This window comes from Borostomias antarcticus (assembly GCF_949987555.1).
Source record: "Borostomias antarcticus genome assembly, chromosome: 1".
Lineage (NCBI taxonomy): Eukaryota > Metazoa > Chordata > Actinopteri > Stomiiformes > Stomiidae > Borostomias > Borostomias antarcticus.
In genome coordinates this window covers 28,162,658-28,188,305 of record NC_140234.1, presented here as the reverse complement: position 1 = coordinate 28,188,305, position 25,648 = coordinate 28,162,658, and the positions used below count along the sequence as shown (strand labels likewise).

The window sequence follows — 25,648 nt, the reverse complement described above, 5'->3', positions numbered from 1 at the left end:
TAACAGTGTATACAGTTCCTATTAATTCTCGCCAAATCAATGTCTGATCATCCTCATAAAAAGTGACAACATTGGCCACATAACCAAGATGTAATATGATTTTTTTTCAGAATTTTATCTCAAAAATTGAATTTTTAAAAATATGTTTAATTCTGTCCTCTGAAACCAACACTTCATACAGAGAAAACTATGTTACCCACAATCCAACGCAAGCTCCACGAATCTGAGACCGCTGTTGGCAACCCTACCCAACCCCCGCCGAGGATTACAATGACTAAATCGATTGATTGGCAACTGACTGAGTACACAGCTGCTGAAGTTAATGTTCAATTATGAAAAAAAAGCTAACAAAACCTGTAACCCACATTTTTCAATCAATTAACACTAAAGTTGCTACACTGGATCTTCAAACTGTCATTCACAAACTCATTGACCAGATTATTGAATTATCAAAATTGATCTTACAATGCATCAAAAATGTTTTACTTATTATTATTATTCTCCATCTTCCACTGAAGTCTAACTTCCTGTGGACAAAAATCACCAAGATTTGCACATAGCTCCAGTACTATACCCAAAGTCCTAAACCTGCATTGTAGGTCAATAAACCTGAAGGTGGCGCTACAGCAACAGTCTAAAGTTTAAAACTAAAAAACAAAATCATAACAAATCAGCCATAGGTGCTATCACTGTAAAACCACCACGTGAATGTAGTCCCAAGTGAGACAAAACTTTCATACACTCTGACCTTGCAGGAATTTTTAAGTCCATCACTCTGATTTTTTCATAAACTGTAAAACCTATCAAACCTATCTCCTCCCACATTTTTTGTTCAATTGACACCAAAATTGATATACTGTATCTTCAGACGGTCCGTACCAAACGATCCTCACAGATTATTGAAATATGAAAAATTGAGCCCACAGCACATCAAAAGGTTTTACTGTAAACAGTTCTGTATACAGTTCCTATTAATTCTCGCCAAATCAATGTCTGATCATCCTCATAAAAAGTGACAACATTGGCCACATATCCAAGATGTAGTGTGATTTATTTCAGAATTTTATCTCAAAAATTGAATTTTTAAAAATATGTTTAATTCTGTCCTCTGAAACCAACACTACATACAGAGAAAACTACATTACCCACAATCCAACGCAAGCTCCGGAGACATCGCTGTTGGCAACCCTACCCAGCCCCCGCCGAGGATTACAATGACTAAATCAATTGATTGGCAACTGACTGAGTACACAGCTGCTGAAGTTAATGTTCAATTATGAAGAAAAGCAAACAAAACCTGTAAAAATTAATAAACATATCTCATCCCACATTTTTCAATCAATTAACACCACACAACTTGCTCCACTGGATGTTCAGACGGTAATTCACAAACTCATTGACCAGATTGTTGAATTATCAAAATCGTGCTTACAATGCATCAAAATCTTTTACAAATGTTTTACGATACGATATGAATGTACAAAATTAACATTGGAATGTCAACTTTCTTGTTGTCCTCCTATTCGCTCGCTTATTGCTCCTAAACTTGTCGGAAATTGCCTGGCCCCGCCTCATCGCTGCGAAGCAGCTTTAATTTTATTATTGTTTTTGACTAGTCGACAAGCCAACGTTGTTTTTTTTTGTACTTGCCAAACATCATGGAGCCTAGTGGGGTGGGTGACTTCACTATGGGGAGAGGCAGAGGTGTTTTGGGGTTTGGTTCCCCTTGTAGCCCTGGTGTTAGTCCAGTGGGAGCTAGGTTTTCAACACCTTATGTAGATGTGGGTGAAATGCCGCCTCTTGATTTTGGTTCCGATGATTCCCCTGTGGTGCTGACCAGGGCTGAGGTCAAGCAAATGAGCGCTGACATCACTAATTCTATCAAGCAAGATTTGTTGGGTGGTGTTGTTCCAGGTCCCTTGTTGCTGCCCGCAGGCCCTCAGCAGTGTGCTAGTTCTGTGTGGTCGAAATGCCAACTGGAAGACATCAAAAAAATAATTTACTGCCAGGAAGTTGTTCAGCTGTTGAAAAACTGCTTTTTCCAATGATTTTACTTAAAATCTGGAGGTTTGATATGGGCCTATAATTGTTCATTTGTGAGGTGTCTAGATTATTCTTTTTTAAGAGTAGCTTGATGACTGTGCAACCGGTTTTGGAAACCGGTTTATAGGTATGTCATATAGCTAGGTTCTATCTGAACCAAGTCTGAAAGCGATATTGAAGGTAACTAATTCCACTGGTAGGCTATACCTTGTATGTACTCCTACTTGATTTCTCTGCTATATCATGCATGTATTTTCATAGTTTTATTCATTTTAATGAGGTATTTTGTGCTTGGATAAAACAGGTTTATATAAAAACGTCATTTAGATGGGTTATATGACAACCAAGTATAAACAAAATATTGAAAGTCACTATTGGACTGGTATAATTATCTTGTATGTAGTCCTACTTGATTTCTCTACTACATGTATATCATGTATGTATTTTCATAGTTTTATTCATTTTAATGAGGTATTTCATGCTTGGCTGAAACTGGTTTATGTATTGCCGTCATATAGCTGGGTTAGATGTCAGCCAAGTATAAACGCATGATATTGAAATCAATAATCACACCAGTGGTGGAACAAGTTGCAGCCAGGCCGGGGGCAGAACGCACGTCCGGGCCCTGTATAGGCTCAGGCTGTATATTTATAGTGCACGATGGTCAAGTGTTCAGAAAAACACTAACGTTCTAGCTTACTGTTGTGTTATGTTAGATCGCTTAAAACATTGGTACCCAACCTAACACCTTGGTGAGTTTCTTGTCTTTGAAATTGAGAGTTTAACATATTTTTTGAATGATTTTTCACGGTGCCCACCCACATCCATTGTATGACCAAAACGGTGGTAGAGCAATTATCAGACTTTCTCAAAAGTGCTAGTTTTGTCAACGTTTTGATCTGAACCATTGTATATAATCATAAGTAACCTTAAAACAGGGCTAAACATGCATTTTCCCTTTACTACTCTTTTAATAGCATAGGCCCATGCTGTGTTGTAGTAAGGGACGTTCCTATTCGCAAAAACACAGTAAACGCAATCTGATTTCGGAGAATAGCATAGCCAACTGCGTGGCAATTTCATCAACTTTGGTGGTGGATGTATAATAACTTTCAGAAAAACAACAATTGTCCTGGTCGGTGGGAAACGGGTCTTTAGGTCTGCATGGGCCGATTTGATGTTGCTGTCAGTTATATTTTCAGAAAAGTTGGCCCTATCAGTCGGAAAACGCTCCAGAGCAGCAGGGTTTTCTTCATCCGTGCTCTTACTCTCATACTCATCCATATGGGCAGGGTTTTCTCCATCTGTAGGCCTACTCTCATCCGTAGTAATAGCGCGACGAGGGCTGCTTTCACTGTCCGCTGCTTGTACTTGCTTGGGTGAGGAGGAGGGGGGCAACTGCTGGTCAGGCGTGGGAACGGGACTAACCTCTCTTCTTTCTGATGAGAAGCTAGCAGCATCCCTATCATCACTACAGCCAAGAGAGACAGAGAAAATCCAACTAATTAAGCTACAAGTAGGCCTAACGTTACTATCAGAACAATAATAGACATAAACTACCTCCCATTTTTGGTAACGTTAGCTAGACATAATGTTGCTGTGTTCGGAATCGCTCCCTCGTTCCCTCACTCGCTATTCCCTATATACTGTAGTGCACTATATAGTGAATAGGGAGTGATTCCGAACACAGCTATAATGTTGTTAGACTAGCTATAGCAAACCTACGTTACCTGTTAGCATGGCTCGTTGCTGGGTTATTGTTCCTGCCAGGCTCACAACGGAGTGAACGGACAAAATAGCTGTCCAATTTGGGCAGTTTTTACTTTTCATTTCCAATAATCTTTTTCTCCCTCCGTTTCTCTGCGCCACTTTTATGTTTATATGATCCTCCTGTCCCTGATCCACTCATATTGTTTACTAACTGAACTAACTTCCGAACGAACAATGGCATGCAAAGCGCGCGGTGCAAACGACTGACGCTGATGATGACGTAGCCTAAATTTTTTGCCAGAAAGTTGATGAGCAGCACCTGAGGCAATACACTAATGTTAGCGTCGTGCAACTCATAGAGCAAACGAAAACAATTTAAAGGAAAGAGCCCGGGCCCGCAATGTTAAAAAAGGGTCCGGGTCCGCAGTGTGTCACGGGCCCTTTGACCTCCTGGGCCCGGGGTCAGCCGTCCCCTCAGCCCAGGCCCCAAGGATTCTAAATCTAAAGTGAAGCCCTATTGAACCACGCCATCTTTGAAAAAAAACGCATCACTGATACCTTTGACATGCGCAGTCAAAGGTATCAATGACGCGTTCTTGTAGTCCACGAACAGATTGCGTTCATGGCTCTCCCCGCTTTGAGTTAGCGATGAAAAACGGCTTGCTTATTAATCTACTTTCGTCAAATATATCCTTTGGAAAAAAAAATTGTATCCAGACATCTTAGTTTTAACAGTATAATTGTGACTGAACATGTTTTGTTTGCTAGTAGGTGGTATTCATTCTGTTCACAACAACGCAATGGGCAGCCAGGCGAAATAGCTCCAGGGGACCTGGTCCCAGGCGAGTTGAACAGTTGTCCACCCAGAGACTGGATCTCTCGTTGCGGCATGAAGTTCGCGGCTAACCTGCCGAGCTTGAAACAGAATGAATACCACCTACTAGCAAACAAAACATGTTCAGTTATTTATAAATTTTATGCCGTATTTTCTGATGAGTTTGAATTTGGTTGACAATTCACCGAATTCACCCTGAATCAGGGTGACGGGGAACCTCCAGTCGAAAATACGTCGGTTGCTCACTGGGAAATTTTGCTGGGTTATAGAACATACGAGGCTTTGAAATCACTACTTGTGCTCTGACAATTATCTTGTAGGCTATCTTAGATGACGTATCAGCTCTAAATTTTACATATTTACATATGCTTATTAATTGTAATTATATATTTTGTGCTTGGTTTAAATTAGGTCTACAAATCACCGGACTATAAATAAGATATGGCGAGACGCAAGGTTGAAATCACGTCATTTGCTCACTGGGATTGTGGTGGCTGGACTCGGTTGACCTATGACATTTGGACACTCACAAAATACTATTATAACACTTCAGATTGAATTCGCCAGTACCACAGGGTTCTCCTCGTAGAAGTCAACACAATCACACAACCTTGTCAAATGAGGACGAGAAATACAACAGAATAGAATAAAAAGAACTTACTTTAATACCTTACAGTTTGCAGCAAAAGGGACGGTTACACAGAAACAAGTGTGTCTGGGCAAGCGCGCCGACTAAATGTCGGGACGCCTTATATATATGCTATGCTATGCTATGCTATGCTATTCCACACAATACATTGGCGCGTGACTACATGTGTTAGTACCTGATTGGTTGAAACTTTTATCTAGTGCTTGTCCTATGAGCTCACTAGTTTCGTTTTCCATTCAGCCGATGTGATTAAGGTGTTCTCTGTTAAGTTACATTTTCTGCAACTTTAACAGGCTTTCCATTGTGAGGATGTGTGTCCTTGGCAGTCAACTTATCTGCTACTGGAACACAGATAATAACTATGTGTTCTGGAAAAGTACAAACTGCTGACATTCAGTATTGAAGCATAACTAGGCCTAAATAGACAGGCCTTGTATTTAAACAACTATAATAGCACTTTATCAAAAATACCTTTCACAGGATATATAGACTATTTTTTAATGTAATTTAATTTACTTCCTTTTGATGTTCTTCATGTACATTTATATCATTTTGAAGATTAAAAAAAAGCAAAAAAGAAAGCTCATGTAACGTGCTGTAGCCTATGGCTGATATCTTCTGCTGTAGGTTGGTTCGTGTCATTCAGGGGAGGTTACGGTTCAAGCTTTGATAACGTTGGTGGACCAGCCTAGATCAGTTCAGCTAGATCACGTAGCCCACACTGCTAAAGTTAACGATCCTCACCTTGCTTCCTCACCTCACCTGCTTTGCGCTTGTTGCTGTTGTTGTTGTTGTTGTTGTTGATGACAATGATGATAATGACAACGACAATGATGACGATGCTGCTGCTGCTGTTGCGCACAGTTGCTTTGTGTTGCTCAGTGACCCAGAGTCAAGACTCACCCTGTGCGTGTATATGTGTGTGTGTGTGTGTGTTCCAGACTGAGGATGGCTGTGGACATAGCTGGGCTGGTGGCTGTGCTGCTGTTCTACATCCTAATCCTGGCCACTGGTATCTGGGCCGCTAAGAAGTCCAAGAAGGAGGAGAAGAAATGTGCAGGGACCATGAGCGAGGTCACCATGGTGGGAGGACGCAACATCAACCTCCTGGTGGGAATATTCACCATGACAGGTGAGTGAGAGCAAAGTGTGTGGGTGTGTGTGGGGGGGGTTGATAAGTGTGCAAGAAGTGTATGTTGATCGGTGTGTGTGTGTGTGTGTGTGTGTGTGTGTGTGTGTGAATGCTCTCTGTGTCCTCAGCGACCTGGGTTGGAGGGGGCTATATCATGGGCACTGCGGAGGTGGTGTACTCTCCATCTCAAGGCCTCATCTGGGCATTGGGGCCCCTGGCTTATTTCATCACCTTCCTGTTGGGTAAGCGGCACACACACCTGCAGCTGCCCACCATACACTATAGCTGCTTGAATTGGTTAAACTCTCTCCTCAGTATAAAGCGCAAGGTATACCTGCTTTCAACTGTATTTTATATTCCCTGCATGTTGTTTTAAATAATCTTTTTTTATTTTTTTTATTTTTTTTTATTTATGTTTTTATTTTTTTTACATTTTGTTTTATATTGTGGTGTTTACATAATTCACCTACGGGACTTTGAGTCAAGTTAGATGGTTCTGCACGGACTAATGTGGTAGACGGACTTCCAGGGTTCTTGTTGTTGGCCATGTCCGAACGTGCATACTGCCTACTGCCTACTATATAGTACCCACGATATAGTACCTACTACTCCATGCAGTATGCGAAATAAATGTAGTATACTACTTCGAGTCTCAACAGAGGGACGTGGAGGTTCACCTGGGCACAGGGACCTCTGTCTTCCCTGCGGGCCTAGAGAAGGGAACATTTAGGGCCAACTTATTTGTGCTGATGGCATATATTTATTTAGCAATATGATACCAGATACATTTAGTTACAGATAATGATGTCTGTAAGTTACAGATAATGATGTCTCTACAAATCAGGGGATGCAGTGAAGTAAATGAGGCTGGGATTTTACTATTTTCTAATCACTTGTATTAATCAATGAATGGAAACAAGGTTTTTAGTTGGTTGTGGTTTTTAGCATTACTGATTGGAGCTGAGCAATGACTTTTCATTGTTCTTCTTAGGCTCCTAGGTTCTGGCACATCCAAACTGCATTGTTCAATGCACTCCCTCAGCGCTTGTATGGGATTATAGTTTGTTGTTTTCTACAATTTGAGCTAGTGGGAGCATGTAAATGTTGAACAGAAGAGGCCCCAGAATGGAGCCTTGGGGAACTCCACATTTTGTCCACTCAGGTTAGTAATTGCCTATAGACACAAAATAGTCCCTGTCCTTCAAGTAGGATTCAAACAAGTCTAGCACTGTGCCAGAAATTCCCAGCCAGTTTTCCAGCTGGCCTAGTAATATGTTGTAGTCAACCATGTCAAATGCAGCGTTGAGATCCAGTAATACTAAGACTGAAATTCTGCCATTATCTGTGCTTAAATGGATGTCATTGAAGACCTTAACTAGAGCAGTCCCAGTGCGGTAGTGTGGTCGAAATCCTGACTGGAAGACATCAAAACAATTATTTAGGAAGTTGTTCAGCTGTTGAAAAACTGCTTAATCCAATGATTTTACTTAAAAACTGGAGGTTTGATATGGGCCTATAATTGTTCACATTTGTTAGGTGTCTAGATTATTCTTTTTTAAGAGTGGATTGACGACATGCAGTTTTCAGGGTCTGTGGGAACACACCTGAAAGAAGAGATGTGTTTCCAATTTGTAGTAAATCAGAGGCTATGCAGTAAGATACATTTTTGAATCCTGCAGGCAGAATATCAAGGCAACAGGAACAGGATTTCAGATATTGTATAATGTCCTCCAGCGTTTTATGGTTGATCGAATAAAATTGCATCATCGTATTGATTGGCCACTGGGACAACACATACCCTGTACCTGATAGGGAGGCATTGGCTGCTTGCCTAATTTTCTGAATTTAGTCAGTGAAGAATGAGGCAAATTCATTGCAGGCCGTGGTGGATAGAAGTTCAGAGGCTACTGACACAGGAGGCTTTGTTAGCCTTTCGACAGTGGCAAACAAAGCAAGTGCATTATTATTGTTTCTGGTGATGATGTCAGAAAAGAAGGACTAACGTGCATTTGTCAGCTCTAAATTATAAATGTGAAGTCTCTCTTTATAGGTGTCATAATGAACAAGGAGATATGTTTTTCGCCAGCTTTCCAACACTCTCTTTTTTCTATTCTGACCAGCGTGGCGTTTCTCCATGGAGATTGTTTCTTACCAGAGACCACCTTCACCTTAGTGGGCGCAATGGCATCAATAATATTTGTAATTTAAAATGTGAAATGATCTACAAGCTCATTGACTGATACCCAAGAGAGGGCGGGTTTGGACGAGACAGCCTGAGTAAATATTTCAGTGGAGAGTTTTCAGTGTGCATGGAGATAGTACTCTCAACGAAAACACAGGAATGATCAGAGAGCGCAACATCAGACACCTCAACCTTAAATTTGAAATCTGAAATATTCAGACCTTTGGTGATGATCAAGTCCAGAGTGTGCCCCTTGTTGTGTGTGGGCTCCGTCACATGCTGAGTCAATCCATAGTTATCAAGGACAAAACACAGTTATTTAGCCCCTCTGTCCTGGGGGTTGTCAACATGGATGTTAAAATCACCAACAATAACCACACAGTCAAAGATCAAGTGTGAGTTGGATGAGGTCTGGGGGGGTGAGGGAGGTGAATCCCCACAGGTGGGTGACAGTGACAGGGGGAGAGTGAGAGATGCGAGTGGTCGGTCAAGCTGTTTATCCAACGAAGACAATAGGATTATTCTGTGTTACGATTTGCAAAAAGGATTCTAGAACAGAAAGTATTTTCGAAGCACAGAATGATATGAATGAAACAGTGGTTTTGTCTTATAGTCGTGCGAGAGGAAGTGATGTCAATCAGGATGAACAGGACAGGGAAGTGATGTCACACAGGAACAAATGGTAGTTTTCTATGAGAACGAACTTCAAAGTTAGTTCACACAAATTGTAAAATAATAAACTGAAGAAGAACAGTCAGGTAGGAAAACAGAAAGGAACAAATTGTGGGGGTAACACATTGGTGAGACTGAAATTTCATTAACAATTTCCCCCGTTTTGTGGATTAAACATCCACAACTATAATAAAAAATGAAAGTCTCAACAATGTGGATAATCAAATTAAGTAATATAATAATAAAAGAATAATCCCAAATAAATTTGGTAAAACTTAATGCTACACATGTGGAAAGGAAGTAATCTATGTTTTCCACTAGGTGGAGCATAATAAAGATGCCTGAAAATTTAACAAACTCGAGATTATTTTCCCTCCACATGCAACCATGCACCAAAGATCCTTGCTTCAAAATTTAACGTAAGCAAGGTAAAAAGATAACATGATTACTAATCTAATAATACACATTTCACATATTCATGAGAGTGGGAAAAAAAACTATTTTTGTTTTAGAGGAAAAACCCTTCAATTCAAATCAGAATCACATCAGATTATGTCTCAAAATATTTCAAATCCTCAATTTCAACGGCACAGACTTCACTTTTACACAATTGAATGATCATCTAATTCAACTTCTTCCTTTAGCATTAAGGCAGCAATGGGCATATCTGTAACAGCAGTTAACCATTTTCCAATACACTTAAGAACAACTGCAAAAATAATAATCAAAATAATAACCATAAAAATGATACACATAGATTTGAGAATATCCAGGACTCGAAAAAGCATCATCAAAAATCCCCTAAGCATTCCATCCATGAACAGTATTTAAAATCTGGATGCCTTTCTTGTTTGCTTCATGGAACTCTGTTAATGTTAATGTAGAATTTAGATCTGAAATAAACGAACAGCATTCTGAAGCTACTATTGCACATGTACCTCCTGTACTGGCTAGAATTATACCTAATGCAAATCTATTTTGTAACAACCTTTTTATTCCATTTACTTCTTTAGCTAAGGCTGAAATTACTTTGTCTGATGTGTTCATGTGGCTTTGCAAGATAGTTGAGAGAGTCATGACTTCAAGCTGAGTGTTATATAAGCCAGAGTAAGGAAATAATACACCGAAAACAAGTTGAAAGTTTGAGATAGCTCTACGGTGTCTAGACTTCGATTGTTGATGAATTACCTGCATTTCAGTGTGATCAACCTTCCTAATCATGGGAATTAAATGAGCAAGATAACATATACCTACACTGTTGCTATTTAAAGTTGAATAAGCTGTATCCCCACAGACCAAAATTACACCTCATGGAAGGGCTCTCTCTGAACCTGGATAATAGGAGCAACACAGGAGATAGTTCTTAGAACATTAATTTGTCCTACTGTATCTGAACATATCAATACATGCTGTAACATGTTGAAGAGGTACCACTTTGAATTGTGCAACTCACTTTTGAAGTTCAGAGTCCTGAGGGTGCAATTTTGTTTGTGCTTTAATGATGCAGTCGACAATTTGACATTTTAATCCAGAAATGATAATAGAATTCCTCCAAGGAACTGTAGTAGATACCCCTGTACAAGCTAACCTAGTACTCAGTGCATGATTGACTACTTGGACTAATATAGCTTGAATATTGTGAACCAGTTTTGATCCGGCTATTTCCAAAAAATGTGTAACTTTGCATAGAACAAGGTGAGTGAAATTATTAGGCTTATGATTCTCATTAACATCTAGTGTCAACCTGTTTAGAATAGTCTCTTCTATACCTGTATAGGAGATACCCAGTCTATCTAATTTTACATGAAAATGACAAGCAGAGGATTGTCCAGGAGTAGAGAAAATACAAGTAGCTAAACCTCACCAATCATAATGTGACTATTCTGCTTGGGTTAAAGGAATTGGGTAAAATATGGGTGCGGAGGTACTAAGAGGTATATTTTGACAAATCCAACAGTTAGAGTAGTTCATTTTAGATGCAAAATCTCTGACTATACTAATAGCTTCGTTAGGATGTGTCTTTTCATGTCCAATTGATTTGCTGATTTAGTTAGGTGCATAGAGCAGTTAAACATGGTACCCTGAAGATAGTCTGGAACAGATCTACAAATGTCAACTCCATAATTCTGAGTTTTCGATACCCGCATAACATCTTTAGTTAAAACACATCAATAAGGACATTCTTTCTCTAAACCAACTTCAGTCACAGTTACAACAGTAGAACCTGGAAATCGTTTGTTTCTTTCGAATCTTACATAAGCAGAATGTAGTATCGTCCATCCATCTTTGTCCACCGTATAGACCCAACAGTCAAGTGGAGTGCAGCGTTCAACAGGACAAACAAATATTGCTGTGGTTTGGTCATCCTGTCTTTTCATTTGTTCCATTACTTCAGTTTCAGGAGAGAAATGAATTGAGTTACTTTTCAGTGTTGGTGTGTGTGTGTGTGGTGTATTTTTTGAGATCATGGCTGTTGAGCTTGTCCATGTTGCCATAACAACGACCATGGGAAGGAGGTGACAGGCAAGGTCACTCCTCATCCAATAGCTCCTCCTTAAAGGAAAAGACGGTGTGGTGGCCCATTGCTTTTGGCCCTTGAGATCGTTGGTTCAGTTTATCTTCTTCATCATCCTGGTGGTTATGGTCCCTCTGTGGATCATCTTCTTCTCCTTGGTCTGGGACACGCCGGCAATGGCTCGCATGGACCCACGAAGTCCTCTCAGCTACTCTGACAGTCGTCTGCGTAGCGAGTAGAATCTGGGCTTATAAGTCTGTTGTGGAGTAACAATCTATAGCCTAATTTCATGCAGCAAAAATGTTCCTGCTAACTTTGCACTTTGTCTTGATGCTTTTAATGTCTCATGTAAAGCATGAGAATTGCCTTGTTGCTGAAATGTGCTATTCAAATAAACTTTGCCTTGCCTAACGGGTAGCATTAGTGCTCTTTCTTTCTCTCTCATTCTCTCTCTTCCTCTCATATCTGAAAGTGTAAAAATCTGACCTGTCTTTCTGTCCAATAGGAGGGCTCTTCTTCGCCAAGCCAATGAGGTCATGGCGCTACGTGACGATGATGGACCCATTCCAGCGTCGCTATGGAAGCTCCTTCACCACAGCACTGATACTACCTGCTCTGATCAGCGACCTCCTCTGGGTGGCCTGCATCCTGTCTGCCCTGGGTCAGTTTCTGTGCATACGTACATGCACTCCTATGTTACATAACCTGCCTCCCCCTACAGTACATACGCTTGACCGAAAATCTCAGATGTATTGCTTGTGTGTGTGTGTATGTGTGTGTGTGTGTGTGTGTGTGTGTGTGTGTGTGTATACATGAATACATTTCTGTGTGTGTGTGTGTGTGTGTGTGTGTGTGTGTGTGTGTTGCAGGTGGGACGGTGAGTGTGATTCTGGGCCTATCCTCGTTCTACTCCATCATCCTGTCAGCGGCTGTGACCATCATCTACACCCTGCTGGGAGGGCTGTACTCTGTCGCCTACACAGACATCATTCAGCTCATCTTCATGTTTGTCAGCCTGGTGAGAGGGGAAGGGGGGTGGAGGTGAGAGGGGAAGGGGAGGGGGGGGGATGGAGTGACGAGGAGATGAAGGAGAGAGGGATGAGATTTGTATGGGAGGGAAGATGGAGGAGACGGGGACCCAGACAGCAAAATGAAACTGGGCTGGATCCGGGACGAATTTATCACTTCCGCGAAACGGATCCGCCCTGGTTTTGATTTTCACAACGGGCCGATACTGGCGCAAATCCGTTTCGGATTCGGCCTGTAACTGGCCCAGCTCATATATATTCTTATATCCGGCCAGAATCGGTGTAGAGGTGCGGTGCAGACCAGGGGCGGATCTGGTTCCTATGCGGATCTGCTGGACTGTGGGTGGATTCGGCCCAGTGTCAGCTGCTCTCTGGGGCAGATGAATGGGTGAATGAGAGGCCATTGTAAAGCGCTTTGGATAAAAGTGCTGTATAAGTGCAGTCCATTTACCATTTAGAAGATACTACACCGGAGCTGCCTCGCTTTGCCCAAATTAGTGCCCTCTATTTTCCACTCTGTACAATATAGCTACAGTAGCTTGCCAACGTTAGCCAAACCAAGCATTCAGATGGGAACTTGACAACCACAAAATGTCTGTTATGTTCTCCTAAGTCACTTAAAATTTGTGTGTTCTATTTTCCACCTTGCACAATAATACAAATCTAGCTGGGACTTAGCTGTGACGCTAATTTTTGGTATGTTGTACTCCATTCACTTACGCTAACAATGTTAGCTATCAGAACAATTGCATGAAAATGTCTTCTGGTCGATATAACAGTCATTCGACTGTTATAACAGTCGATATAACAGTAAAATCGAGCAAATATCAAGAGGTGGACATCATTGAATTCTTCTCGGCCTACAGAATCTAGCAATGTGCTTTTGAACAATATGGAGTGAGTTAGTGTTGTTATAAGCACAGAGGAAAACTGCCCTTCCACCACCATTTAGTATTGTATATTGTTGGAAAGCATGATTAGTCACCTTTACAATGAGTTACAACTTGTAAGGATCATGCATTCTTGGAATGAGCAACAGCTAAATGTGTGGGTAGTGCCCAAAAAATGTGCCAAAATCCCCTGCAATATTCTTTTGTTGGTATTCATTCTTGTTTTAAGTTGCTTGGTGGATTGGATGGTTGCACTCTCCCACAGTAATAAGGAAAAAACAACACATATTGGCCATTTTTACACTTCATTCATTTTACACTGTCAAGGACCTCAGTAGTGTGTGGAAGATCCATATGCAGCCACAACAGAAGAATATTGCAGGGGATTTTGGCACATTTTTTTGGGGCGCTACCCATACGTTTCCACGAATGCACGATCCTTACAAGTTGTACCTCGTTGTAAAGGTGACTAATCAGGCTTTCCAACGATTAAAAATGAAATACCAATTTGTATTATTAAAGTGGAGAAATAATCGACCCAAATAACGTTTCTGAACTTTTTTTTTAAGAGTATAGTTAACACTGTTAATCAACTCTTCATTTATGTCTGTGTCTGTTACAGAGTTTGAAGTCCAGATGTGTGAGGTTGTGTGGCTTTGTTTTTCAGTGGCTCTGCGTTCCCTTCCTGTTTCTCAACCCAACATCCTCTGATGTCACACTCTCGGCTATTTACAACCAATCGCTGCAGGCCCCCTGGTTGGGCGAACTGAAGCTTGAGGATGCTGGGAAATGGACAGATGAGCTGCTCCTATGGGTTGGTATTCAGATCATATCTATCACATGATCTGCCAGAGAAAAAATAGTACAAAAATAGTAATTTTGATTATTTGCCTGATATTGTAATTGTGATTATTAAGTGTGATTAATATTTCAGATTTTACATTGTCTGTGGTGCCATGTATATATACATATATTTATGTATATCAGTGGCGGCTGGTGACTCAAAAAACTGAGGAGGACAGGAGGAAGAGAGGCTAACCGCCCATGGGTGCCGGGGGGCACTTTCCCTCAGTCAGTTATTATTTGAAATATCAGCTTTAAAGTGGATTTACTGTCAATTTTAGCATATGAAAAGCTGAATAACACTTTCTTTAACTACATGCAGCATTTATTTATCATATTCATGATAAAATATTACAAAACAACAATAAAACATTGTAAGCAATAGTTGTTGTAATCAATCAATCAATCAAAGCTTTATTTATATAGCGCATTTCATACCCAGAGGCAACACAATGCGCTTTACAGAGAACAAGGGAGGTGGGCAGACATCCCACCCCTACATATTCCAGAGGGAAGCAAAAAAACAGTAATCACCCAGGGGCCAGATAAGTGAGCTGTAAAAATTCTTCCCTGACCCCTCTCAACGAGGCGATCGAGCAAGCTCCTGGAGTATGTTTGTCTACCGTAATGGATTGTAGGCCTACTCTTCTCTAAAGAGAGAAAATAATTGATATTGGTGAGGTGCTGGAGAGGTTAGGTGATGATATATGAAAAATGTTTTTGATTAGGGGACACCATGGGGGACACTGAGGTGTGCTGGCTCTCAAACAGTTTGTTGGCAAATATATTTGACAACTGGACAATGGAATACATTGCACAGCAAATGCAGTAGGCCTATCCAACAGTTCGCTCATGGCTAGCTAGCAATGGTACAGCTATGGGATTAGCTCATTTGGGTTGCTGTCAAAGATACCACTCTTATGTTGCTATAGCCTACAATTATCAGAACAATATGAATTTAGTTGAAAGTTTTCCATCCACCCATCCATCACTGAATGAGGAATAAGCACCGCAAAGCGATCAATTCTCACGCAAGCAGGAGCCCGGCTGCTCAGTGCATTTCTCCGATCCGGTGTTGCGACCCAGTCTCTAGAAATGTTTTGGACGAGTTGCCGACAGTTTGCGCCTCCAGCCAATCTGCGCGCCTGCCTATGCCGTAGCCTGACGTGCACCTCGTAGCTACTGTTACCGGCTATAGTCAGCCAGTGGAACTGTCGGGTTCAGACGGCTCTAGCTCAAAAGGTATTTATGTCAGCTTAGATATTTAGATGGCTAGAATCAAGACAAATAGACGAACAGTTTGATGTATAATATGTCCCATAATACTGTCGGATGTATTATATTATGGAGCTACGAACACACAAAAAGTCTCCAATGGCACAGGGAAGAGAAACACAGACATCAATGCCGACTCAATCGGCCTTCACTGTGGTAAATCTGGAATCTGGAATGTGATTGGACTAACAAAATGTCAATATCTGAATCCTGTTCAGACAGGGCCGGAGTACTGTCCTCCCTTGCGGTAATTTTTCAGCGTTTTGGCCAATCACAAATTAGCAAGAAAAAAAGGCATTACATTGATTAAAGAGAAAAGAACCCGCCCTAAGGGAGGCTAGCCTCCCTTCCATAGATATCTATGCTGCATGTTATAGATGTCACTGTTGGAGCTTTAGAATTTCAATAATGGGTTTTTATCCATAGGGAAAATCTGCTTTATGAACAAAACTGAGATAATATTAATTATGAATAAATTAATTCATATATTTATATTTAAGTCCCTCTCTTCTCTCCAAAAACTGAGGAGGACTGTCCTACCCTGCCTCAATGGACGAGCCTCCACTGATGTATATATATATATATATATATATATATATATATATATATATATCCATCCATCTTCATCCGCTTATCCGGGGTCGGGTCGCGGAGGCAGCAGTTCCAGCATATATAAGGAGACTGTAGCAGGTCATGAGTGAGGCCTAACAGCTTACCATTCAAGTTCAAGTGGGTTTATTTCATATGTACCAGTGAAAAGCAAAAAACATAACTCCCCATCAATCCTAAAAAACTATTTGAAACCTTCTCTTCACTACTCCAGCCCCCACCTCCTACTCCCAACTCCTCCCATCTCCCTGATGATTTCGCCAACTTCTTTGACAAGAAAGTTAACGATATCAGATCCTCTTTCCCCCCTCCTCCGGTCAACGCCCCGTGAACAAACCTCACCCCCCCATCCTTACCCTCTCTCTCCGCTCCTCCCCTCCTCTCCACCCCCCATCTTATCCCACTTTTCTCCCCTCTCCCCCAACAAGGCCCTCAACCTTGTAACATCTAACCGCCCCACCACGTGCTCCCTAGACCCTCTTCCCTCGACTCTCCTTCAGTCTGTTGCACCCGAACTCCTTCCCTTCCTAACCCACCTCATCAACACATCTCTTGTATCAGGATGCTTTCCCTCCGCTTTCAAGACTGCCAGAGTCACCCCCCTCCTAAAGAAACCATCTCTCGACCCCTCTGAGGTCAGAAACTACAGACCGGTTTCCCTTCTATCCTTTCTATCCAAAACACTTGAACGTGCTATCCTTAACCAACTGTCTTCGTACCTCCACCAGAACGACCTCCTAGATCCCCACCAGTCCGGGTTCAAGGCTGGCCACTCGACAGAGACCGCCCTCCTTGCAGTGACGGAGTCACTCCATGCCGCGAGAGCGAACTTGCTCTCCTCTGTCCTGATACTCCTAGACCTGTCAGCAGCATTTGATACGGTAGACCACCAGATCCTCCTCTCCACCCTCGAGGAGAAAGGCGTCGCTGGCTCTGCACACTCCCTGTTTGCGTCCTACCTGACGGGCCGCTCCTACCAGGTGACATGGAGAGGGTCGATGTCGGAACCGCGTAGTCTGACTACGGGGGTTCCACAAGGTTCTGTCCTGGGTCCTCTCCTGTTTTCCCTCTACACTACATCTCTGGGCTCTGTCATTCGCTCGCATGGCTTCTCCTCTCACTACTATGCCGATGACACCCAACTGGTCCTGTCATTTCCCCCTTCTGATACACAAGTGGAGACACGCATAACTGGGTGCTTGGCTGACATCTCGGAGTGGATGACGACACATCACCTCAAGCTCAATCTGGACAAGACTGAGCTGCTGTTCCTCCCGGGGAAGGGCTACCCGCACCGGGACCTGGCCATCACCATTGAAGACACAGTGGTGACCCTGACTCGGACTGCAAGGAATCTGGGTGTGACCCTGGATGACCAACTGTCGTTTTCCGCACATGTCACATCCGTCACACGCTACTGCAGATTCATGCTCTACAACATCAGGAGCAGGGGCGGGGTGGCCATCGGGAGGTTCGGGACGACTCCCGAACGGCCGACCCATCCAGGCCGAACCGGCTGGGGGGAAAAAAAAATAAAAAATATTTTATATTATATTTATAATATATTTCCCGGTGGCCTGGCGCGCCAACTGGCCTGGCCCGCGATGAATGGCCTGCCCCCCTGTCAACAAATCGCGCAGCCCCCCCCCCCCCCGTCAACAAATCGCGCAGCATCCCCCCCCCCCCCCGTCAACAAATCGCGCAGCACCCCACCCCCCGTCAACAAAACGAAACTGAAGGTGTTCCATCTCACCGCGTCGGCTCGGCTAGTGGCCTGACTGGGGCTACATTTCCCGGCAGGAAATATTCACCCAGTCCGGCCCTGATCAGGAGGATTCGCCCTTTCCTCACTGATGAAACGGCACAGGTACTCATCCAGGCCCTGGTCATCTCCCGCCTGGACTACTGCAACTCCCTCCTCGCTGGGGCCTCAGCGTCAGCCATTAAACCTCTGGAACTTGTCCAGAATGCCGCTGCTCACCTGGTGTTCAACCACCCCAAGTTCTCCCACACAACTTCCCTCCTCCGTTCCCTACACTGGCTCCCTGTAGCGGCTCGCATCCAGTTTAAAACTCTGGCGCTAATCTACAGGGCAATGAAGGGAACAGCCCCCTCCTACCTCCAGGCCATGGTCAAACCCTACACCCCCTCCCGACCGCTACGCTCTGCTACCTCGGGGCGACTGGTTGCCCCATCACTCCGAGGCCCCTGTGGTCGATCGACACGGTCACGGCTCTTCTCTGTCCTGGCCCCGCAGTGGTGGAATGAACTGCCCACTGATGTTAGGACAGCAGAGTCGCTGCCCATCTTTCGTCGCAGGCTCAAAATTCATCTCTTTAAAAATTACTACAACAAACCTCCCTCCTAAGCACTTATTGTATTGTATTGTATTGCACTGTACTTTAGATTGCTATTCTTGCACTTTGCCTTCAGGACTAGATTATGCTCTTAGTCACTTGTTTTAGAAAGAAGATGCACTTGTGAGTTCTGGCAAGTAGTAGTACATTGGCTTTTCCTACATTAAAAGCAACTATTGTTAGTCGCTTTGGATAAAAGCGTCTGCTAAATGACTAATGTAATGTAATGTAATAGTAACCATTCACTACAGTACGATACATCACATGGCGGCTTCAAGGCTCTGGTGTGTGTGTGTGTGTGTGTGTGTGTGTATGTAGTCAGTAGGAGGACTGGCCTACCAGGCCATGCACCAGCGGATCCTCTCCGCAGCGTCGCCCGCTCAAGCGCAGGTCACGTGCTTCGCCGCCGCCGGCATCGTCACCATCATGGGGGTCCCCTCCGTCATCATAGGAGCTGTGGCGGCCTCTACAGGTACACACTGCACCCCTCTACAGGCACACACTGCACCCCTCTACAGGTACACACTGCACCTGTACCTTTGACCCCCCCAGCCCTCAGCCTCACCACAGACCCTGTCACTGTTGAGAGACACTTCCACATGACCCCTGAATGTACTATATAGGACGCACCACACTCACATATCACACCGCAAACACCATACACACACACACACACACACACACACACACACACACACTCACACACACTCAATGTATATGCACTGACCGCACTACTTTTTGTATATAGTTGCTTCCTCTTTGCACTGTCCCGTCTTTGCTCTGTCCTGTCTCGTCCCTGCACCCTGTCCGATGTTGTCTCCATGTTATGCACCACGACCGAAAGCAAAGTCCTAATACATGTTGTGTATGTTGAAAAACTGCATGGCAATAAAACAAATTCTGATTCTATTTGATAGGTAATCCTGAAACCAGCTGCATGAATACATATTATTATTATTATTAATAATAAAAAATTAAATGTATATAATGCCTTTCACAAGACACAAGGACACTATACATAGTCATAGAAAGAGACAAGACAGACAGACAGCAAACAGACCAGAACAAAACAACACTTAGACTAACTAGCTAACTAAACTAACTAACTAACTAACTAACTAACTAACTAACTAACTAACTAACTAACTAACTAACTAACTAACTAAACTAACTAACTAACTAACTAACTAACTAACTGACTAACTAACTAACTAACAGATAACTAAACTAACTAACAGATAACTAGTTAACTAACTGACTAGTTAACAAACAGACAACTAATTAACTGGCTGACTAATTCCTAGCTAACTACCTAACCAACTACAGGCCAACTACCAACACACCCACATGCACCCATTTACCCTCTCTCACTCAATCCCCCCCCCCTCCACCCCACCCCCAGATTGGAACCAGACATCGTACGGTCTGCCCTCTCCGTTTGAGCGGGGGCAGGCTGGGAAGGTCCTGCCCCTGGTGCTGCATCACCTCACGCCCCACTGGGTGTCCGTGATTGGCATCGGGGCGGTGGCGGCCGCCGTCATGTCCTCCATGGACTCTTGCCTGCTCTCCTCCGCATCCATGTTCACTCACAACGTCTACAAGGGCTTCCTCAGGACTCAGGTGTGTGTGTGTGTGTGTGTGTGTGTGTGTGTGTGTGTGACGCCTGTTTTAAAAGTAGAGAGTAGTCTTGGGAGACCCCATGATAAATATTACTGGGCCCCCACAAAGCCTAGAGGCGGCCCTGCATCTGGGTCTTGTAGTAATGTCAGATATCAAGGAAATAACTTGGACGGATTGTAAGGAGGCTTGAGTGGACTTGAGAGTGTTATTGGGTCTCATTCACTTACGAGTAGTACTTAAACTCCACTACAAAAACGGAAAAGCAGTCTTAAGTAGTCTACAGGAGTATGGACATATAAATGCGAAAGACATGTTCATTTAAAATCATTTGTGATAGCGTTTACTTCAAATTAGCAAAAAAGCATTATAGGTAAGCGCATGCACAAAGCCACGGAATGCGTCCATGGGCGGAGGTCTGTGCTCTTCTCGGGGCGGCTGTAGAGCTCAGGAGGTAGAGCAGGTCGTCCAATGATCGTAGGGTCGGCGGTTCGAATCCCTGCTCCTCCTCCTGTCCTTGGAACAAGACACTGCACCCCAAATTGCTCCCAGTGAGCAGGCTAGCACCTTGCATGGCAGCTGCCGCCATAGGTGAATGTGTGAATGAGAGGCCTTCATTGTAAAGCGCTTTGGAGAAATGCACTATATAAGTGCAGTCCATTTACCATCCTCTCTCTGAGCGTCATTTCTAGCTAGTAATATAAACAGCTAAAGAATTACAAAACCTGTTTTGTCCTGTGTCTCTCCCCCACCCCTTGCCCCCCCCCAGGCGTCGGACAGGGAGTGCATGTGGGTGATCCGGATCACCGTCCTGGTAGTGGGGCTGTCCGGGACCGGCCTGGCCTTCACTGACAACAGTGTGTTTGCCTTCTTGAAGGTCAGCGGAGACCTCATCTACTGCACCATCCTCCCTCAGCTCATCTGCGTCCTGCACTGCCCCTTCACCAACGTCTACGGCGCCACCGCCGGCTACCTGATGGGGGTGCTACTGAGGGTGCTGAGCGGGGAGCCCCTCTTCCACATGCCCTGCCTCCTCCTGTTCCCGGGATGGAGGGAGGACAAGGACAGGGTGGTGCGGCAGTACTTCCCCTTCAGGACGGCGTGCATGCTGCTGACTCTGCTGGTCATCCCCCTGGCCTCATGGCTGGCCCGTCTGGCCTTCACACACCTGCTGCCCACTTCCTGGGACTTGCTGGGGATGCTGGGAAAGGAGGCGGAGCAGGGGGGGGGTAAGGAGCAGGCGGAGGGGGCGGAAGAGCCGGCCGTCACAGAGAACCTGCTGGCTCTCTCCAGCACCAGCTGCTAGGGGGGGGGGGGGGGGGGCAGGTAACTTCAACAGCGTCTTTTGCTTCACCTGTCAAATCGTTTTGAAACCGAACCCAGTGATTGGTAAGAATCTATGGCTGAGGCTGAAAGCCACAGGTCTGGGTTCACGTGTTAGGGATGGGGGCTAGGCGGTTTTCTCTGCTGCTTCATTCTGTTTTGTCGCTGTTGGTGTCTGTGATTGGCTGAGCATGGCTGGCGTTGGGGCGTGGCCAATGGGGCAAGGTCTGGCAGGGTCGAGTTGTATAAATGATGATTTTTTTCTATCTGACTTTATGTATCATACTGTGTTTTCTATGTGAACTTTTATTATAAAGCAGTCTTTTACAAACATCCCAACTAATCACTAACCCTGTGTGTGTGTGTGTGTGTGTGTGTGTGTGTGTGTGTGTGTGAGAGAGAGAGAGAGAGAGAGAGAGAGAGAGATTATGCTAAACATTATATAAGTATTCTAATTATAATTTGGTCTTCAGTCGACACCAGAGCGTGGCCCCACCTGGTTCAAAGCGTGGCATTCTTCTGTGGCCTCATGGGTAATCAAACCCATAATCTGCTCATACGTTATGAACCATCCAGACCCTTCAGGTCGTCTGGCACAGGTCTGCTTTCTGTTCCAAGAGTTAAAACAAAACATGGAGAAGCAGCGTTCAGTTTTTATGCCCCACATATCTGGAACAAACTTCTAGAAAACTGCAGGTCTGCTGCAACTCTTGGTTCTTTTAAAACAAGCCTGAAGACTTTTATTTTTGCCACTGCTTTCTAAGAGGAGTTATGTTTATCTGTATACTGCACTGTAACTTTTATTCCTGTACTCTATTTGTCCTGCTTTTTGTTTTAAATATCTATAATGTCTTGCATTTATGTTTTAATGCTTTTAATGTCTCATGTAAAGTAACTTGAATTGCCCTGTGGCTGAAATGTGCTATACAAATAAACTTGCCTTGCCTTGCCATGCGTTCAGACTAGCACATACTGTATAAACCTATATTCAGACTAAGAAACACCTACGTTCAGACTGGCACATAGAAATTCAGATTCTACATATAACATATACCTACATTCAGACTAACAGACCTACATTCAGACTAACAGACCTAAATTCAGACTAACATAGACCTACATTCAGACTACCATAGACCTACATTCAGACTACCATAGACCTACATTCCGAGGGCCATGGTGCCAGCTGCGTGTCCCCCCCAGGTGTGGAGGTGTCCGATGGCCATGGTGCCAGCTGCGTGCCCCCACCCCCAGGTGTGGAGGTGTCCGAGGGCCATGTTGCCAGCTGCGTGCCCCCCCCCCCCCAGGTGTGGAGGTGTCCGAGGGCCATGGTGCCAGCTGCGTGCCCCACCCCCAGGTGTGGAGGTGTCCGAGGGCCATGGTGCCAGCCGTGTGCCCCCTCCCAGGTGTGGAGGTGTCCGAGGGCCATGGTGCCAGCTGCATGCCCCCCCCCAGGTGTGGAGGTGTCCAAGGGCCATGGTGCCAGCTGCGTGCCCCCTCGAGATGTGGAGGTGTCCGAGGGCCATGGTGCCAGCTGCGTGCCCCCCCCAGTTGTGGAGGTGTCCGAGGGCCATGGTGCCAGCTGCGCGCTCCCCCCGCCCCCCAGGTGTGGAGGTGTCCGAGGGCCATGGTGCCAGCTGCAGCTGCATCCAATCAACTTCATATTTGGTTAGCTTCATCTTAAGACCTTTGTGATCAAAATTTAATTAAAAAATGAGTTTTCACCAAACACCCTTGCCGTGGCGCCCCGCCAAATTCTGACATTTCGCCATAAAACAGGAAGTCCTCATAACTCCTCCATACATTATCCAATTTGTCCGATATTTCTCACGCTTCATGAAGGTTCTGTCCTATGTGTCAGTATTGCGTCGTATTTATAGCGCCACCTATTGGTGAAACAGGAAGTCCTCAAAACTCCTACATACATAATCCGATTTGCACCTACTTGCTAATGCTTGATGAAGGTCGCATCTTGAACACATCTGTAAGTCAGTATTGCATCATACCTACAGTGCCACCTACTGGTGAAACAGAAAGTCCTCATAACTCCTACATACATTATCCGATTTACTCCAAATTGCTCAGGGTTGATGAAGGTCGCATCCTGAACCCATCTGTGCATCAGCACTGAGTCATACTTATAGCACCACCTACTGCTTACAGGAAGTCCTCATAACTCCTACATACATTATCCAATTTACCCCAAATTGCTCACGCTTGATGAAGGTCGCGTCCTGAACACATCTGTAGGTCAGTATTGAGTCATACTTATAGCGCTGCCTACAGGTCAAGCAGGAAGTCATAACTCCTACATACATTGTCCGATTTACACAACATTTCTCACGCTTCATCAAGGTACCGTCCTGAACACATCTATGCATCGGTATTGAGTCACGCTTAGAGCGCCACCTACTGGTGACAGGAAGTTTCTCTCAGTACTGGACACCGAAATAGCACACTCTTTAACGGCGCCGCACCCTGCTACGCATGGGGTGCGAGTGCCCGCTCACTGCTGCTCGCAGCCCTAGTTCTCCTTGCTTTTGCTAATACTCAGCTCTCTTATCAAACTTTATGCTAGGAAAGAAATCTGGGTGTGATTCGGCGCTTGTGCTCATCCAGGCTGTTGTCATCTCCCGCCTGGACTCCTGTAATTCCTTACCTGCTGACATCCTGCGGCGTTAGCCATCAGACTCCTGGAGAAAGCTGCGGCTCACCTGGTGTTCAACAGCCCCATGCTCTTCTACACAACTTTCCTACTCCGTTCTCTGCCCTGGCTCCCTGTCCAGCTCCCATCCAGTTTAGGACTCTGGTACTAGCATACAGGGCAAATGAACAGCTCCCTCCTACCTCCAGGCTGTGGTCAAGCTCTGTTTGAGGTGATTGGTTCCCCAGTTGCTCCAAGCCCCCCTACAGCAGATTGTCGTGGCCATGGCTCTTTTCTGTCCTGGCACAGTGGTGGAATGAACTGCCCACTGATGTCAGTACAGCAGAGTGGTTGCCCATTTTTCGCCGCAGGCTGAAAATTCACCTGTTTAAGACGTGCCCTGGACCCTTCCTTTTAACACCTATTTTATTTGTTCTTGCACTTTGTCTTTAAGACAAGGTTAAGCTCTTAGACGTTTGTTTAGAAAGGAGATGCACTTATGAGTTCTAGTGAGCAGTGGTACTGCAGTGAACCTGCAGTGTCACTAATGAAAGACTAATGGGGTGCATCTGAACTGCGGCCGCTGACAGAGGCTCTAACCACCCTCGGCTGGACTTGATTGCAGAGGGGTGGACTAAGAAAGCAGAGCCGAAGGGGGGGACTTTAGGTTGGCCGGTGTCACCTTGTGAGTGAGTGAGTCCGTTTGTCCCCCGTAGTACCAGAACCCACCACAAAAGGTGCAATGCATTTTTCCATTGACAAGTACATTTAGATTTTTACATCAAAAACTATGCTTGGTGTCTCAGTATAGTCTCAGACAAGTTTACTCGGGAAACCATGTACTTTCTACATCTGCAAAGAGTAGAGCTTGAGGTGTTTAGTAGAGCTAGATATGTCTGTATTTCAACATTCATTATATTACTGTATATTAGACTATACAGGAGCATGGACTTGTTTGCCCACTAGATGGAGACGTTATTGTCCTCTTACTCACTCTACCATGGTTTGTAGGGAGCTTACTTTGGTCAATCATAGCCTGTCGGATATATATGAATGGAACCAGGAGAGAACTGTACCGGTGAATCCGAGGTGAGTGGAAAGGCAGGTGAGAAGAATGGAGTGGGAGATGGTGTCAAAGGCTGCAGAGAGGTCTAGAAGAATCAGGATACTGATGTGGCCTGAGTCAGCAGCTCTGAGAAGATTGTTGGTAATCTACATGTAAATACATGCAGCCCTTGTGATTTCTTAAGTCAGTGTGAAACCATATATGGCTTCTCACATGGAAGGTAGCTCAACAAGAGTTCAAGCCCAGAGGGATGCAGAA

At 44.3% G+C, this 25,648-nt stretch overlaps 1 protein-coding gene across 1 annotated transcript; it reads left to right on the top strand.

The window, feature by feature from the left end:
- Nucleotides 1-6,185: 6,185 nt before the first annotated feature.
- LOC311324077 (high-affinity choline transporter 1-like) lies at nt 6,186-21,663 on the top strand (the record flags this gene model as incomplete). The annotated part of the gene is made up of 8 exons (XM_084456457.1): nt 6,186-6,369; nt 6,498-6,611; nt 12,244-12,399; nt 12,608-12,756; nt 14,324-14,474; nt 19,063-19,212; nt 20,143-20,360; nt 21,127-21,663. The coding sequence occupies 8 exons, from the start codon at nt 6,186-6,188 to the stop codon at nt 21,661-21,663; spliced, it is 1,659 nt and encodes a 552-aa protein (XP_084312583.1).
- Between the last annotated feature and the right edge of the window lie 3,985 nt (nt 21,664-25,648).